Source organism: Plectropomus leopardus, chromosome 7 (assembly GCF_026936395.1).
Source record: "Plectropomus leopardus strain MGB_pleo_1.0 chromosome 7, ASM2693639v1, whole genome shotgun sequence".
In the NCBI taxonomy this organism is placed as follows: Eukaryota; Metazoa; Chordata; class Actinopteri; order Perciformes; family Serranidae; genus Plectropomus; species Plectropomus leopardus.
Window position 1 is genome coordinate 37,380,966 of NC_142182.1, and position 19,190 is coordinate 37,400,155.

Sequence of the window (19,190 nt, forward strand, 5' to 3'; positions counted from 1 at the left end):
TTTTCAAGTAACGAGTAAAGTAAGGGATTACAATTGCAAAAATAGTAATTAGATTACTGTTACTTTTCTGCAAGCAGGCTGCGTTACTGTGTTACTAAACCGTGATTTTGTTTTGTGAGAGTGTCTCGTGACAATGACGTATGAGCGGCGCGACGTCTGTGGTAAACAACAGACGTGTAGTGATTGTCGCTACCCGATCAACAAGACAACATGGAGCGCGGGAAAGAGCAGGGCCGTGCAGCATTTAATTCTTGGAAGTACCGACATTACTTTGAGTTTGACTCAGTTAAAGGTGACAAAAACATTAGCGTCCGCTGTACACTGTGCGTGGGAAGAAAACTTTTATCTACACCGAAAAATTCCACGTCAAATCTGAGCAAGCACCTAGCAAGCCGGCACGGGAATGTGAAACTCACCGAGAATCCCCCGTATCCCCCCACTGACATGCCCGCTGAGGCTACCACATCCAGTTCCACCGAGCGAACCTCCGAGGGCCCTTCTCCTGCTAAACAGGTGAAAATAGACTTAAGACCGACAGGGCTTAGTGCCGCTGAACTGAAGAAGCTTGTCGCTGGCTATATTGTCGAGGACATGTTGCCCATTTCCACTGTAGACTCTGAATCGTTCCGACGCATCGTAGTTAAAGGATTGAAACTCATAAAACAAGTTAAAAAAGACAGTTTCATTTGCTTCAGTTTTATCTAATGGAATATGCAGAAAGTATAGAATTAGGCTGAGAGGTCTATTGCTTTATATTGTATTCAGGTTGTGCATCATGTTTTTGAAAAGTAACTAAGTAAAGTAATCAGTAATCAGTAACTAATTACTATTTCCAAGTAACTTGACCAACACTGTTTGAGTCTATGAACACTGTCAAAAGTTTGATGCTAGCATACTGCAAATATAATGCAATGCTTATTTATTCAGTCCTTCAGTTAACAGTTGAACCACTTAGATCAATCTAAATCACCACGCAGGCCCATCAGCTCATTTCTGATTGTTTCATATTTCACAGGGAGGTCCAAATTTGATTTGTGTGTCAAACAATTTCATCCTAGAGGTGTAAACTGCCTGAGGGGGATGTTAAAAATTCTGAGGGGGCAATTTGTTTGTTTTTTTATACTGTATAAAATTAATGAATTAACCCATACAATGACAACATAAGGGTACTGTTTCAAAATTAAAGAATACATTTATTAATCAGAGCACACAAAGGCATATTAAACTGAGTGCTAAATATGTTTTGAATCTATGAACACTGTCAAAAGTTTGATGCTAGGCCCATCCAGTCTAGCATCAAACGTTTCACAGTGCTGGAGGCTGCTGATTTTGATTTTGATGTTAGATTTTGCATTTTGAAGATAAAACATGAGAAAACACAAACACAGTGTACTGTAACTGCTACAAGTGACAGTGACCCCTATGATCATAACCTTTTATGTGACATGAAAGTGCTCATATATCAGAATTTGAATAATAAGAGATGCATGCTGTGTTTAGAGTGCAAAGAGAAATGAAAAGTCCCCTAGAGGTGCGCTTCAGCGTCTTGTGGTCAAAATGAGTATTACAAAAAGAAACACTTAGAAAAGTGACCCTTATTTTCCTCCTGTAAAAAAAAATCTCGTCCACCCAAAAAATGTTTTTCTTGCAAAAACAATAAATTAAAGAAGTTAAAAAATAAATATCACAATATCACAGACATAAAAAGGCCCTCACATAAAACTAAGCTGTATCTGCAATAGAAAGCAGCAAATACTTCTAAAGCTGGTGCTACATGACCAGCGGAAACAGAGAAACAGAATGCTTTTGCTCAAGAGTTAGAAAACCTACAACTACCAGAATGCAGAGCTCATACAGTGTGTGAAACAATGGCAGCCAGTCAGATCTCATATAACAGTTAAACAATAAGCTAATATATGTTTTTAAAAGTATTTAAGAGAGATAAGCAACTGAGTAACAGAATCTCGATTTATATTTGATCAGCACTGAGAGAGAGAGAGAGAAAGAGAGAGAGAGAGAGGCAGGTGTGTCCTTTGATCAGCTGTTTACTCTTTAAGTATGTGGTGGTGGCGTTCGGGTTGGCGGGCAATACGAAAATGCAGAAGTACAGCCTGTAGTTTGATCAACAGTCCAAAGAGTCAGAGAAAAGCCACCAAATGATGTAAATTAAGTTGCAGTTTTTTAACTGGGAATATCAGGAGGGATATCTGGGCACTGGTTAGATGGAGGGCAGTTTACCGCAGTTCATCTACACATAGTACCCACACTGATTTGATGCAAAGCTTGTTGAAAATCGGTAAAGTGTTCCTTTAACAAGAAACTTTAGAAATGGTATATCATATCAAAAAGGTTGCCCCAGACCAAGATTTATTAAGCCCAAAAGTTTTAATCCTAAAATTATATTCCCTGACTGAACATCATCAGTAACATTTCCAGCTCACTCATCACAGTGATATGGACAGGTCATGCAGACTCTGACTGAGTGACAGATGTGTCAGTCAGAAGCCACTGTTGTCAGGTCCACTGCAGGACTGCCAGACTGTTAATGACATGGCAGCATTGTGCCTGAGCTGACAGTATTATATCAACAGTGCCTTCCACTGTTTTGCAGAAATTGTTAGTGGATGTCAGAAGAATGCAACGGTGCAACTTTTCATCCAGGTCAAAGCTGACCTTTGACCAATAAGCACTGCACTCCATGGTCTTTAGTCCAGACCACTGTTTATTTATGTTACTAGACATGCTAACATTCATTTTAACTGCCTTTAACTAACTGCCTTTGAGTCCTTGTTGTTTTTTTGCTTTGTTCAGCCTGTTTGGAGTGCAGCTCCACAGTTTTATCCTCTGCCTAAACTTCAGTCTATGATCCTTTGTGTGTGTGTGTGTGTTTGTCAGAGTGATGGAGAATGAGGAGGGGAGAAAGGAGTACCTGGTGTTTCCTCCCAGTAAGAGCCAATGTCCCGCCAGCAGTCAGAGGGGGAGGAAGATCCCACTGAAGGGTAATGGACGCCGGATTGACTACATGCTCTACAGCGACGAGGGCCTGCAGCCAGACTGGAAACTGGTATGCCTCAGTGGTGGATTATGGGAAAAATAAAAAAAACAGTGACACTTTTTAAATTTTTTCAAATTAAGACCAAAATTGTCTGTCTCATTAAAATCTAAGTTTCCCCCTTTGTTTCCCCTGAGTAGCTTTAAAGAAATGCTTTGACATTTGTGGAAATTTGCTTCTTTGCTTTCTCTCTGAGAGAAAGATGAAGAGTTACAGTCAGCAACTATTAAATGCTGTTTCATACATATAAAAAACAATTTTTATTTTGTTTTGTTTGTTTGTTTTTTCACTTTTGAATGGAATAAACAAACTAAGTATTAAGGGGGGTAGGGAGTTGGGTTTACTGTTGGACAGAGCCAAGCCGCCCCTCCCCCCATCAGACTAAAGGATGAACTACACCCATTTTCAAAATCCATACATGTCCATACATGTTATCCCTGTGGGTTATGATAATCCAAAATATTAGAAGACATGAACAACTCTCTCCCATATCCAAAACTTCAGTTTGTGATGTCATGGGGTATAAGGTCTGGAGATGACAACTAATAGTGAAAGATGTTCTAGATCAGCGGGTCCAGTCTGTTCTCATGCTGCAGTCATCAAATACCGCCACTTTGACAGTGTTTTTGCTGTAAGAAAATGCCAAAACAAAGTTGTCACAACACCAAAGGACAGAACCGGTCTTGGTGTAATGATACACTGCTGGATAGCCAGACAGCACCTACACCAGGTTGAGTGCTGCCATTAATGATGTAATATAACGCCTGGAACTCACTGCATGTGTGAGCAGCGCTTGATGGTAACCTCGTCAGACTGCACGCTCACGGTGTTCACACTGGCAGTGTTGTTGCTGCGATGCTGCTGCTGCTGAGCTGCCTGCTGCTACGAGTACTGTATTTACACAATTACAGGCACATATTCCACTCACCTATGAAGTTGTGCAGCTTCTGCATTGTCAACAACACGGTCCTGAAAATTTTTACAATAAAATTACATATGTCAAAAACTGATGGGATTCTGTTGACAGAAACACTGTCAGAGGACTTTTATTTTGAAACGAGAATGGTTGAGTAAAATAGTGTTTCTTCATCTCTGACAGATAAAGACACTATTATAAAGGTGGCGCAAAGTCAATATAATTATCAAAACACTGTTTTCATTGTCAATTTCTGCTGACAACTGTGTGTATCACATAGAAAAAAGAAGCAGGAAACTCCCTACAGGGCGGTATATTTATCACCAACCAAAAACTCTGCAAATAGAGTTAAATATTGTCGTAGAAAATGAGGGCATGAACTGTGTTCGACTGTGTGCTGTTTTCTTGTCAGTAGGGAGGTGATCTGCCTAATTCTGCTCTGATTCATCTTGCGGCAATAGCACACTTGTCAGCGCTGGTTTTCCGAAACCTAAACCTAAGTGGATGCCAGTGAAATGTCACAGCACAGGAGAATGTTTGACTTGTTAACGGAATAAAAAGATTTAAAGACACAAAAGTTCAAGAGGAAAACAATGAAACACAACTACACAAGCTAGAGGGAGAAATGAGGTCAAAGCTGTGATGGCTGTGTGTGTGACGGATTGAAAACCAAATCACATCATTTCCATAGAGCATCTCTGTCTGTGTCTAACCACAGCCACCTGATGCCACCTTGTGTCAGAGCAGAGTTACTGTAACACGTGGACAGTTTCATGCGTTCGCTGCCAAATGAAAAGCATTAAATATACAGTATTGTTGTTTTGCTTCCTCATTAACAAACCTCAAACCTCGTGGCTTTACACACTGACTAATGAGCAATTTAACAAGAAAGGGGCCCAAAATTAGTGAAAAATTAGTAAAAAGTTACAAGAAAATGTACCTGAAAATAATAATTTAAAAAAAATTAAAGCAAAGTAAAACCTAAAAACAAACAACGAAACATCTAAATACAGTGCTGATAATTACATATTTTTCTGTAACATAATTTAAAATATGGAATTATAAGAATTATTGATACAGTTTTCTGGACATTTTCCTCTATTTTTTGATACCATCTAATAATCCACATCAATTTATTTTCAGGTCCTTTTTGTCACCTTTTACAATTTCGTTTCATTTTGTGTTTCATTCGCTTTGCAGAACATTTTGGCTAGGTTGCTGATTATGTTTTTCCCCATGTTTTTGAAAGAACTTCAATTTTCTCAGGTGTCAGAGGTTTAAATGCTTGTGTCTGACTGCTGCACCAGAAAACTGATGACAAACCAGTAAATGGAGTTTGGTACTGAGAAAAACGTGTTCCACTTATACATGTCTGAAAACATTAATCAGTAAAGACGAAATGAAACACTTCAATCTAATACAATACACTGATATTATTCTAAGAAATGATGCAGCAAGGATGATAGAAGCTAAAAGCACAGGTGGACTGAACCGGTCGCGGTGTTATTATACACTGGCAGCATGATATGCATACAAGGCGGTGTCACTTGAGAACTGTTTGGTCTGCATGATGTGCCACACATTGGCATCAGGTTGAAACGCTACCTAATGATGTCATATGAAGAGCGCAAGGGCTCTTATAATGTGAGTGGTAGGGGCCATGGATGGTGTCCAACATACCCCAGACTTTCATGCAGGAGTCCAGTGTTTGCTTCCTCAGTGAGGAAGAGCGTTTTGGCTTGAAACATCACTTGTTTTGCAGAAGAAAGTCATTTAATGAGAGCTTCCTGGTGTGCGGATATCTGTCTCTCTACATTTTGTTTTTGTTCACCTTGGGATGTGTGTTGTCTCATTCTAATTTTTTTCTACACCTTACCCTGTGCCTCTTTTACCTAATCCTAACTATCCATTCCCGTGTTGATGTCCTGCTGTTGGTTGCCATGTGCTGTTGTTGTCTTAACATAATCACGTCATTCCACCATGTGCATATGTTGTCATCATGGTAGCGGCATCCCAAAACGTCAACAGCAGATGCAGAAGGATACCTAGAGTGTAGCACGTAGATAGGGAAGTTCAAAGCGGCAACATGATGACTTGTTAGTATTTTAATGGAGTGAGCGCCAGTTCATCTGGTGGAGTGTGCGCTCAGTGTGGGATGAGTCCTATAACTTGAGTCCCATGAGTCCCAAACTTTGGCCACTCACGGTGTGTCATCCCCCCTCTCACTGCCCCCTTGCCTGTCTTTCTCAAGCTGTCCAAAATAAATTTAAAAAAAGCGTCTGTATTTGACAACATGAAAATGAGATCAGTTTGGTTCAATTCTACAAATGTTTCACTGAACACTGAGTGACAAGCACACAATTAGCGTGAGCAGCAGCTGGTGGAGAGCAGGAGAGTGAACAGTGAACCTGGTCAGACATATGACTGAAAACATGTTGCTGTTTGCTGGATGAGTCAATAGATGACTGTTGTTAACACCTTTGCTCTAAAAGCTTTCTGTATCCTCTCGTCTGCCTGCAGGAAATCGAGGAGTTCAGCTTTGTCACCCAGTTGGCTGGTCTCACCGACCACCTGTCTGTGGCCATGCGGCTCGCCGTGTCCACTGGGGAGGAGGAGCCTTAGATTGACCCCCGCAGCTTTTTCAAAATACTGCCATGGAGGAGCAGGAAGAGAAGAGGAGATGAAAAGTTTAAACAGTAAAATGAAAGAGTGGAGGAGTGGAGGAGCGCTCAGTGGATGAATGGATATAAAGAAGGTAGAGGAGCGGCAGTGGAGGAGCAATAGGACAGAGGCAGATGCCCCACCACCACACACACACACACACATACACACACACACAGTAAACACAGCACCTGACACACAAACCCTTTGGATCGACATCCAGACTGTTAAATATTGCTCGGCTTCTCCGCTCTCCTCCTCCAAACCTCCTTGCTGATTTGAATCCAGAGGCTTTTATTTACAGTGAATTGTTTAATGTAGCCAATTAACACACTCTTCTTCTTTTATTGAATCTGTTTTAGCTGAAGTCTGAGTATTATTTTTTTATGATTCTACCTTCAGGGACAGTTGGATTTCTTTCAGCGACTGTGTTTCAAAGGAAAACACTTGCTTTTGGTGATGAGAGAGAAGCTGCTGACGGGCCTTTAAAATGACCGCGCGTGTCCTCGTGTCGTGCTCATCCCTGAATGGCTATTGGTCAGTTCAGCTGTCAGTCATTCACCTTACTGCTCCCTCATCAGTCCCAGGAACCTCAACAAGTGTCTTTTTTTCTAAAAAACAAAACAAAGCTAGTCTTTCTAAAAGAGGAAAAATAATATGATACAATTTCTATTGTTGCCACATCACTTTTTACAAGGAGTTTAATGCCTGTTTAATACTCTATGGTCTGTTTCTAAAAAAACGTAATGTACAAAGGGACATGAAGCTGGAGGAGACCAGTTGTTTGTTAGATGCAGAGTGATGCGTTCAGCTTGTTTTTCAACCACAACTGGTGGAAATGACATTGGACATTTTTTGGGTGGAATAGTAGGAGCTGAGGTTTTGTGAATGCATGATGGAAATCGGGATCAGTTTACAACATTAATATAGCATCTTGATACACTTGCTTGCTTGAGTCTGGCTGCTTGACAAGTCAAGAAGCATTTTGCCCTGAAACACACACTTGTGTATGCCAGTGTGATATTAGTGCATGTGAGAAACTGAACACACATGAAGGTATGCACAGAAACATGCTGAGGATTTACACAGAGCAGGCACACAACTACACACATCATGTACTTCAGTTATACTGAACTTACAGACTGCAGGCCAAAACTAACTCCCAAAAGGGTGCTGGGTGGCCCCCCAACCATTTTCTAATTCACAAAAAAAAGCTGATTCACACTGGGAATTTTTTTCATATTTTTAGTATACATAAGGTGCCAGAGTTCACAAAATAGCATCAAAATACAGCTTGTTGATCAAAAAAAGTGTCATTTGAGGATCCCCCACTCCCCCTGACAGAAGACCCTGATGTCCCAAAACCCTAGAAATGTACTTAAATCCTAAAAATAAAAAACATCCTAGAATCCTGGAAATGTCCTAAAATCCTAGAAACAGTCTAAAATCAGAAATGTCTCTATTTCCTAGAAATGTCCTAAAATCCTGAAAACATGTATGGGGCTGCTGCGACTGGTCCCTGGCCTTTTGTCATTTTGCAAAAGTGGCCCCCAAGCGAAGCAATTTGAGCATCCCTGATATATGTCATGGACGGGGGGTTTCCAGCGATGGATCTCACCCTCTGGTGGCCATGCTGGAGGTTTGCAAATGACAGCATGTACCATGGTTATCTCTGAGAGAAGAGACATTCAGCTTATTAGCTAACCAGTGGAACTGGTAAGCCAGCAGGGCTCCTGTAAGAACATCTGATTTGTGCACTAGCTAGCAGAAAGTGTTCAGCCAGTTGTCCAATGGATCACCTCAATGACAGCCATATTGGTATACAATAATCCCAAAGATTATGACAGCCCACCCACTAGTTTACGCATTCAAGTAGCAGATGCTGATGAAAACAGACACACGGACTCACAGCTACACAAACTCATCCAGCACAGCAGTGAAATACTACAATGTTCATATTCATGCTTTGAAGTTATTTGAACAATGGCAGCCTCACTATCACTTCACACATGAACACTGACATGTTAGCAGGAAAACCCACATCAAGAGTCCTCCATACTTGGAGCATAAGGATAGAGTTGATGTTCACATTGGCATTACTTTAACATGGAACAGCGTCCACATCAGACTGTACATTTCTATCAGAGAGGTGTTGAAAAACTTCTCTGTAATGTTGGAGGCTGTTTGTCTGAATGATACCTGACTTACAGGAGGAGTTCAGGATCAGGTACTGTCAGATTCCCATGGTCTACATGCTGAATAATGTTTACACTGGTTTTGGGGGACTAGAGAGGACCTTTTAAGTGTTCCTTTCAACACAGATGTGTGTGTATGTTTGGGCAGCTCATCGTGTTATATATATTTTTTCAAAACAAATGTGCTAATTGGTGTTTGTATGAGCACAGAGTGCTGAGGGGAAACACAGGATGAACACAAGAGTTTGAGTTTACACATGTGCGTTCAGTCAGGAGTATACACACTACTGCTAGGACTGTGTGTGTGATTTTGTGTGTGTATCAGTGTTCAACTGTCATTTTCACACACTGTATGAGTCCACAGGTCACCTGGCTGCTCTGACATGATGTCTCTTTTAGAGTCAATATGATTATTATGAATATATCCTTCATATTACTGAGATTTGTATCTGTGCTTTTCAAAGCTTGTTTTTTAGGTTGAGTCCTCTCCTCTAGTTTGGGTGAACTTTAAATGAGATCAAATCCTAGTTACTGACTCAGTAAATAGTTGTGTAAATACAATATAGTTCTATAGTGAGTTGCAGAGAGGTGCCACAGGCTCCCTGAGGACCTGCTGTAGGGTCACTGAGCTGTGCTTTGGGTGGGAACACAGCGGTAGCCGTAGTGGAGATTTATTTATTACCTTTACTTTTAAACACGTGAATACTGTCGAACATTTCAGCAGGAAGTGTTGAGAAATCCAAAGCAGCTGGAGAGAGGGACCCTTGTAGTGCTACATCTTCATGATGTCACAATACTTCTGTATACCAATGTGGAATATGGTGATCATTTATTATTTAATTTGGGATTTTATTTTGCTAAGTGCTCCGCATTTGTACTTTTGCATATTTTTTTAAAAACAACTAAGAAAGTAGTGGACAAAGAAGCTGATTGGTTGATTAACCCTTTAATACCTGGCAAAATTGGTTTGATTTCTTTCAAGAAAATGGGGATAAGTCAGTAAGCAACCCCACAAGACATGGCCCAAATATTAGCAAGAAATTATTAATAAAACTTACAAGAAATTACTTCTTTAAAAAAAAAAAAAAACAAGACAATTTTTTTTTTTTTTTTAAAAAAGTCAAAAACAAAAACAAACAAGGAAATAACTCAAAATTATGTTTTTTTCTATGACATAACTTTGAATATAAAATTAGAGTAATTATAAATATAGTTTTCAGGACATTTTTTCCTAATTTTATATGCCTTCCCACCCTTTGTGTGTCCACTAATTTTGCATTGACACCAAACTGTTCATTGCCTTTTCCTCATCTTGTTTTTTTTTTTAATCAAAGCAGTTTGTTCAGGTTGAAAGGGTTAATAGCAGTGTTGGTTTGTGTTGGTGTTGTGTGTTCGTGGTGAGCCCTGAACCTTCAGGTGGCTGTGATCACTCGGTGTATTCTGGGTGGAAATATGATCTCAGCAGGTGGGAGGCACTCTACTTAATCATTTCTAAGGTGAAGATGAAATATGTTGTATAGGTGGGTGAAAAGTAACACAAGTTCATCCAGTGAAGCTGCACTCACCTGTCGAGACAGAGAATCCAACTCTGTAGCTGCTAAATTTGTCACTATGTTTGCTTGCTAACTTTGTCTGCTGTGTGGAGATGGGCAGGTAGTGTCGGCTACAGTTGTTTTTTATCAATTCATCAAAAGGGTTTTTTTTCACTGAAAATAACCATTTGTTAAAGCTTCAAACTACGTGGATGAGAGCAGACAGGCTGAACCAAAGGTGTCAAGATGGGGGCCACTATAAGGTACTGAAACACTCAGTAAGTTTGCATGCACAGTGAAGTGGAGCTACGCTTTTACCTCCACTAGGCCATTCAATTGGCTTGCTCTCCTCGCCCCAGTATACAAGCGGGGGAGAATCCATTTATTAACAGAAGTATGTCCGACTCCTCCACGACCTTTTATGTCACATACCAAACGGAATGTATGTTGAACGTGAAAACAGTGAAAACAGTGTCTCCTCATCTGCCCAAAAGTGTGTGGTTCTTGCACTAGCACTTGCCATGTTGATACCTTCATCTTGTTTTTTTTTTCTTCCCCTTTTCTTTTTCTTTTTCCAACTTTCTTTTCAAATTTATGCTGTTTGACCTCAGGGTCAAAGCCTGGCACGGGGGCTATGGAGCATTTGCAGAAGGCCTTTGTCAGTTTAAGTCCTGTTGAGGCGTATACATGAAAGAGTAAACTGACCTCCAACCCCACTCTGACTTTGAGAAATTTGACTGATTTCAGTCAAACACGTCTACATGTATTTTAAAAGTACAGTGTCAGTCAGAGTAACACATTGACATCATTTGACTTTTTCAAACATCATGTAAACGTACGTGTGTAGAGCTGTGGGGACGTGCAGTCAAATCATTCCTTTGGAGTTCATCAGTGCCAGCCTCCTGTCTTACGTTATTCATTTTTCATATGATCCAATGTGCATATGAAGCTACTCATTAGTGCATCTTTACAGTCAGTGCAGAGCATGTCAAATCAAAGACAGTGCAGGATCTGCTCCTTGCTGCTACAAAGTGCTCTGCTCAGCTCTAACACCACAGTAAACTACAGTAACACTGCTGATCCAAACAGCAGTCTAACTCACACACTGTCCAGCACTGACTGACACACACATCTCTGTATCACGTAAATCCTGCTGTTTGTTACTTTACACTCACCCAATGACATAATTTACAGTCTCAGCAGTGGCTGAGAAGATTTCCCATCCCCTCTTCTCAAATATGATGAAGCCATGTTGGGCCATGATAGCACAGTCCTGGATCAGGGCTGTTTCACTGCATGGCAGTGTCAGCATTAATCTCATCATGCTGCTGCTTATGACAATCAAGCAGCCAGAAAGAAGCAGTCGTGGGCTCCACACAATATCCACACAGAGCCCCGCAGCGCCAACAGGACCACTGTGGAGCTGCATGTATCTCCCCAAACCTGGCAAGAAATGCCCTGCAAAGTGCAAGAAATTAGTAGATTTTGAAAATTATTTTAAAAAGTCCAATAAACTGATATATAGATATATTATATTATCGTAAATATATATTTAAAATTATATTAATTAATAATATTTTTTAAAAACATTTTTCCAAGTCCTTTCCTTGTCAGGGCCCGAGCACCGAATGGTGCAGGGACCCTCTTGGAATGCAAGGCATTATTAGTATTTTTCTCTTCAATAAATTGCATTTTTGGAGGTCTAAACATGCTAAAAAACCCTTGAATCTTAATATGCTCGTCCAGCCTAGCAAAAAAAATTGTATTTTGGTGGTTTCAGAAACAGGCGTGGCAAAATTGCTGCACAGCGCCCCCTAATGTGTCGCCCTAATGGCTGGTTTCATCTACAATTACAAAATTTGGCACAGTATGTATCATGCTCAGACAAACAAAAAAGCTTCTTGGACCCACACCTCAAGCCCAGCAGGAAGTCGGCCATTTGGATTTTGTGCTGATATGTGGCGATTTCGGGCCTCGTACTTTCCCTATCTTGTCCTACAGGATTCATCCGATCAGCTTCAGAATTGGTGTGTCCATTCTCAACCCCTTGGTGATGAAAAGTTATCAAAGGTCCGTGCAAAATTTTGACGGTTTTCCCGTTATGTGGCATACAATTTTGATGTCTTGCCATAAAACAGAAAATTGTTGTAACTTTGGTGTACATTGTCCGATCTGCCTGAAACTTAATAGGTTTGATATGAGTCCCTCTCTGAACACATCTGTAAAACAATATTCACTAGTCATGATTGCGCCACCTAGTGGCAACAGGAAATAAAGTTTTCTTAAACTTTCATCAACTTGGCCTACACAGTTAATCAAATCCAGTCTGTCCAATTCTGTCTGTACGATCTTAAGACCTTCCCAATTGAAAGTTATCAATGGTCCACGCAAAACTTTTAAGGTTATCCTGTTATCTGGCTTACAAGTTTGATGTTTTGCAAGAAAACAGGACATTGTTGTAACTTTGGTGTACACTGTCTGATCTGCATAAGACCTCATAGGTTTTAGTAGGGTCCCGCCCTGAACACATCTGTTTGGCAATATTCACTGCTCATAATTGCGCCACCTACTGGCAACAGGAAGTAAGCCTTGAGGGACAATTATCATTGGATTTACATCATATTTACATGGTTTGGTCAAAAAATTATGTATACAAAGATGACATGGACTCCTCCGCTGTCACCTTGGGGCCACTGGAAGTACTACACCATATGAAATACTTCACTCCGGGGCCCAAACTCTTTGCGTATATTATCCAACTTTCACAGAAATTAACGATCGCTTTAGCTGTAGTCCCATCAGTACTCCTACTTACGTGGGGGTGCGAGGGCCCGTTCATCGCTGCTTGCAGCTTTGATTTGGTTTTGTTTTTACTTTCTGATGCTCTTCCTGAGGTTTCTTCCGTTTTTTTCCCCATTACAGGGGTTCTTTTTCGGGAGTTTTTCCTTGGGTGATGTGAGGGTCTAAGGGCAGAGGGATGTCGTACACTGTAAAGCCCTCTGAGGCAAATCATGTTTTGTGATAATGGGCTCTATAAATAAAATTGAAATTGAAATTGACTTTTTTTTAATCTGCAAATTTTTAGGTTATTTTCTTCTTCTTAAATTTACTAATTTCTTGCAAATTTGGGGGAATTTCTTGTTGAGTTGCTCATTGCCTTCTTTCCAAGTTTTTGGTAGAGATTTAGCTTATATGCTCAGGTTTCAAAGGGTTAAACTGGGGAGTCACTCTTTGGGGCTTTCCCAAACCCCTTTTACACCCTCTCCCCTCTCTCCCTCCCTTCCCCTGTTTCCACAGAGTGGAAGTGGCTTATAAAACCCTCCAACAGCAGGTCTGCATTGATGCCATCTTACTGACCATGTTGTGTTCTTCACAGAAGAAACTGCACACAAATCCAGTTCGGTGAAACTACACCTACAAACATAAACTGCTCAAACTTAGATATTTAATGCTGTCATACAAATGTTGACATCTGAAAGGTTGTATAAGATCAACCGTTCTCTACTCTCTGGGAAACAGCTGCATTTGATTGTTAAGTTTTGTATATTTACAGGAACCGTTGCAAAAAAACAAGCAGTTTAGAAATATCAGTGTGAAAAATGAGAAGATAATTACTAAAAAGAAGAAAAGACATGTCCCCAAAGAAGCCTAGGGCTAAGTTTTATTTCTATTTATTTATTTAACCCATTTGTTGAGTAAGTTATGAAGGACAACAATTCAGGCACACAACAGATGCACATACACAGCAAATTCAAGTTCTACAAATTAATATGAAGGTCGTAACATGGGATGAAGTGATATTTTCTCTATTGTTAAATGAAAAGTTGCGACAGTCCCTGTTTCTGCCGCAGAGAGCAGAGTTTGTCCAGAAGCTTTTTGCCCGTTTTATCCCCTAAATCTTGATGAAGGCAGCTTCATTCAGCTGTGAAGGTTACTACAGACAGAGTCACACTCTGTAACACAGTGGCAGTGGGGAGGGTCCAGTTTTGGAAACATCCTCCCTTCTCTGAATAATTCTGTTTCAGTGTTTCAGTAAATGATCAGCCAGCAGCCAGGATTACTTTGGTGTTTTGTCTGGGTCCACTACTGACATTACTGTTTTGAGTTTCTGAAAAAAACTGAGTATTTTGTAACATTTCTGATTTCCAATCACTGTCTCGACAGAGTTGTCCCACAGTCGGCCGCAACACAGCAAGTCCCAGTAGAGTTGTGCTTTTGCATGTACTGTAAAATGTTTCAGGCCTATGGTCTCGGCAGGAGGGATGCCTGACATTGCTCTCCATTTCTGCTTTCATTTTCTATCATTTGTCTCTGTTCATGTTTTTTATCGATTTTGGTCTGTGGATGGGGGACATCTCTGTAATGTGGCGGGGGGATCGATGGCTTTTCTCTTTCTATGCTTCTTCAACAAACTGCTTATTTTCTTCTGTTTTTTTAAAAAACAAAGGAGTTTTCCCTCTTTCTCTGTGTCTTTGTGTTGTTATTGGAGCTCTATGTATTCAGAGGTCATTCACTTATCACTAAACCTATACTGATGATCTGTTGGTTTGTAAGTTGTACTGTTTGTACCTCTGACCTGTGGTCAGGAAGCACTGCCGGGCCTCAAGCTTTAGCTCAATTTGACATCACAGAGTGTGATGTGTGTCAGGTTGACAGCATGTGTAAATATAACTTGCTCTGAGGCACTAATGAGGCTGGTATTTGAATACGACATTGAGGTCAAACCAAAATAGAAACCTGGTAGTAACATTTATTATACAGCCTGAAAGTTACAGAGTGATTACCTGAAACTGAGGAGGAAAGTCGTCTCAACATACGCTGTGATATAGATGTATGAACTACTACCCATAATACCTACCTGTTCCTAGTGGTACTTAAATGTACCCAAATCAAAAGTAGTACAGGTAAGTGTACTACAAATCTCATCTACAAAAGTTATTACTTTGACTTTATGTGCTTAAATGAAAGTGTATTGCACATGAACTTTGTAAAAGTGTACCAGGGTTCCCACACATTTTCATAGATAAAATTTCAAACTTTCCCATTTGCCCAGTGTTTTTCAAACACATATTCAAGCTCTATTCAAACATTTTTTTCAGTGAGTTGGCATGCATGAAGGAGAGACAAGACATGGGGAGAAAATAAAGAAATGATGGTAATGTGATGGTAAATAAAGTCTCATATGACACATATGAGCTGCGTTATGTCGAGAGCTACAGAAATCAAATCTATGTCACATTACATTTTGTGGAAGGTTATCCACAAAAGATTACTGAAAAAAATTAATTACACACGACATAATTCCATGACTTATCCAGGCCTGGAATAAGTCATGTACTAAAAATAAATGTACTAATTCTTCAATACTTTAAGTGGTATTTCAGTATACGTATAAAAAGGTATACTTTATTGCAAATAGTTACAATGGTAGTATTTCTGTGCACATGGAAAGTATACTTCTTAAATCCTTCGTAAAACACAATTAGTAATCATTATTTAAGTGTACTTAAGTTTCATGTCATTACAAGTGTGTTCAGGTATAATTACATCCACCCAGCAGGTCCTAAAAGTCTCTCGAGATCTCGGGCTCCAAGCTGAAGAGGGCACTCAAAGACCTGGTGGAGGAGGAAGAACCAGAGAGCTTCTAACTTCTGGCTCTGAAGAAAGAACAAGGCATGGGGACAGTGAGGATCCCAGGAGCTGGCAGCAGGGGGCATTACAGAGACGTCCCTGCAGCTGCTCCATCACCTCCAGATGTTCCAGGATTAAAGAAGCGAAACATCAGTGAAGGCTGGCTCCCGGCTGTTGATCCTGCAGCCAGCTTAGTGCCTCTGTCAGAGGTGTGTCAGGCACAAACACCCAGTAGCTGGAGCCACCTGTATTTCAGTGCACTTAAAAAGTATAGGCCTTTTAAATGACAAATACTTAGAGTGGTTAATTAGTTTACTTTTGAAAAGTAAAGTATGCCTTATTAACCCTTTGAAACCTGAGAAAAATTGTCTTGATATCTTTCATAAACATGGAAAGAAGGCAATGAGCATTGAAAGACGCAATGACCCAAATATTGGCAAGAAATTATTAAAAGTATAGGAAAATTACCTGATATTAATTTACCCATATAAGAACACACTTTGGCCCACCTTATATTTCCTTTTGAGATTGTCCCACTTTTTTGCCACCTGGGTGGGACTAACGGCACCAGACAGACCCAACTTCATCAGTTTTTGTCTGGGGATGTAAAACAGGTTTGGGGTTACGGTTGCGTTTTGACCGTGAACACAATGCTGTATCACATCACATTATTAGGGCAGCTACAGAAAGGTTTTAATCGTGGGCCTGGTTTGCCTGGTGTCATTCCTTTTTTTTTTCTTTTTTTTTTTTTAGAACAGAATAGAATAGAATAGAAATACTTTATTAATCCAGTGAGGGAAATTGTTTTGTTGCAGCAGCAAAGACAGCAGCGACTGAATGAAATATTCATTAAAAAGGGCAAAATAATGCAAATATATATATATATATAAAGGAAGGCACTTAAAATAGAATAAAATAAAATAACAATAATAATAATAATATATGTACATTATGTACAGAGAACAAACAAACAAAACACCTAAAAGATTAAAAAGAGCAACAAAAAAGAAAAAAAGTGCAAATAAGTGAAGATGGATGTGCATGTGAGTCCAGTGCAGATGGTGTGTTCACCTGCCACACAGCGGGGAGCTGTTAGAGAACCTTATTGAAAATGGGAGGATTGATTGTTTGAATTGCTCTTTGTGACTCCGGAGCTGAAGGAGTCTGTTGAAGAACAAGCTCCGCCGTCTCTGAATATCGTCATGAAGGGGATATGATGGATTGTTGAAACATAGCAGTTTGTTCAGTGACCGCTTTTCTGTCACTGACTGAAATGAGTCCAGGTTGTGGCCAATGACAGATCCAGCCTTGCGGATCAGTTTGTTCAATCTGCCGGTGTCCCTGGCACTGATGCTGCTCCCCCAGCAGACTACTGCACAATAGATGGCACTCGGCACCACAGACTGGTAGAAGATCTCCAACATCTTGCTGCATACATTGAAAGGATTTGAGCTCCTCAGGAAATAGTGTCAGCCTGTCCCATTCTTGTACACAGCGCAGGTGTGGGCACTGCAGTCCTGTCTGTGGTTCAAGTGGACACCTAAGTACTTGTCGTTCTCTATGAGTCCAACCGCCTCACCCAGGATCTTGATGGGCATCATCATGGTTCTAGTGCTCCTGAAGTCGACCACCATCTCCTTGATCTTTGTAACATTCAGGAGCAGCCGCACTCATCCACAAAGTCGTCCACCAACTGCCTGACTCCTGCCCATCTCTAATACACCCAACCACCGCAGAGTCATCCAGAGAACTTCTGTAGATGGCATGATGAGAACAGTCCCCTGAGGTGCTCCTGTGTTACTGACCACCACATCAAACGGGAAGCTCCCCAGATGCACAAAGTGGGGCCTGTCTGACAGAGAGTCAGAGATCCAGAAGACAGCGGATGAAGTGATACTGTGATTGTAATTTCAATCTCTTTGTTTTCAACTGCTTGAAATGCCCCACCTCCTGCATTTTCATCAAGACACCAGACCCTTTTGTGTTTAAATGAAGATGTCTAGACCTCTTAGACCCCCCACCCAAATAAACAAACCGGCAGAATCCCCCAGGTGTGAAACACACCCTAGGGGGTCAGTGGCAGTCCCTGCAGCAGGAAAACACACTTTAGGGGGTGTTCCTCAAGTATAAATGTTTAAATCTTTCTAGGTTCGTGGTCTTTCTTCACTCTGACCGCTCGTGTGTTGATTGTCCTTTTCTTTGCAAAGAAAATAAAAATCTTGTCGGCCAGCTGAAGTCTCTATTTCATTCTTCACCAGCGACTGAGAATTTCCACAACAACACCCATCCTGAGCAGCTTCCCACTCAGCAAGTCTGGTTGAATGGTATTGAAGGCACTAGAGAAATTAAAAATCATGATCCTCACTATGCCACCACTCACATCCAGGTGAGAGAGGGCAGGCTGCAGCAGGTAGAAGACAGCATCATCCACATGACTGATTGATTCTTTACTTACGTGTCATGCACACAATGTGCCCAACCCTCATTGGTTCATAAGACACCAAAAGAAAAACTCCATTGCAGCAATTTATCACATTTCATTTCATCATCACAGGGATTTAACACTTTTTGTGTTACGTGTTATACTGCCTTCTCTCCCAAGCTTGAACAAGAAAACTTGCAACAAAAAAGGTTCCTTTCTTGAAGCATAGCTCAAGTTTTTCATAATCATCCAACCAAAAAAAGTCGGCATAAATTGATGACATTTTAGTGAAAAGCATATTTCTTAATCATCAAACACAGGGCATCAAAACAAAAAGTGAACCTCATATTCAATATCGACCACATTGCACAACCTGCCCGTCTCCAGAGCTAACGGTAACGTTCCTGAGCGTAACTGTGCACACAGCGATCTTTGTCCTTTTTAGGGCTGCAGCTATGGAATATTTTAGTAATCGAGTATTCTACTGAAAATTCCATCGATTAATCGAGTAATCGGATAAAACATATTTTTGTTTAGTTAAAGAGCAATTATAAATATACATGAGACAATAAGACATTTCACCTAATATTGAACCATTGGTTTCCTTTTTTAACTACCCAGTTAGCTTTATTATGTTTTTATTTTCCACCCTCATCACTCTACAGCGCTGTGTTTTTACAGATTAAATAAAGTCTGTATGAAAGGCACATTAGCCACGCATCCACAGTAGTCATAATTAATAGAAACCTAGCCCTCCGCAGGGCTAACGTTATGTTAGCAA

The 19,190-nt window shown here is 40.4% G+C and overlaps 1 protein-coding gene across 1 annotated transcript in view; it reads left to right on the top strand.

Annotated features, from left to right (window-relative positions):
• Positions 1–17,496, top strand: part of smpd3 (sphingomyelin phosphodiesterase 3) — a 51,009-nt gene extending 33,513 nt beyond the window's left edge. Inside the window, exons 8-9 of the mRNA XM_042496693.2 lie at positions 2,896–3,064; positions 6,489–17,496. Coding sequence (XP_042352627.2) covers positions 2,896–3,064; positions 6,489–6,590 — 271 coding nt within the window. The 3' untranslated portion in view covers positions 6,591–17,496. The remainder of the gene's footprint in view (positions 1–2,895; positions 3,065–6,488) is intronic.
• Positions 17,497–19,190: the final 1,694 nt, after the last annotated feature.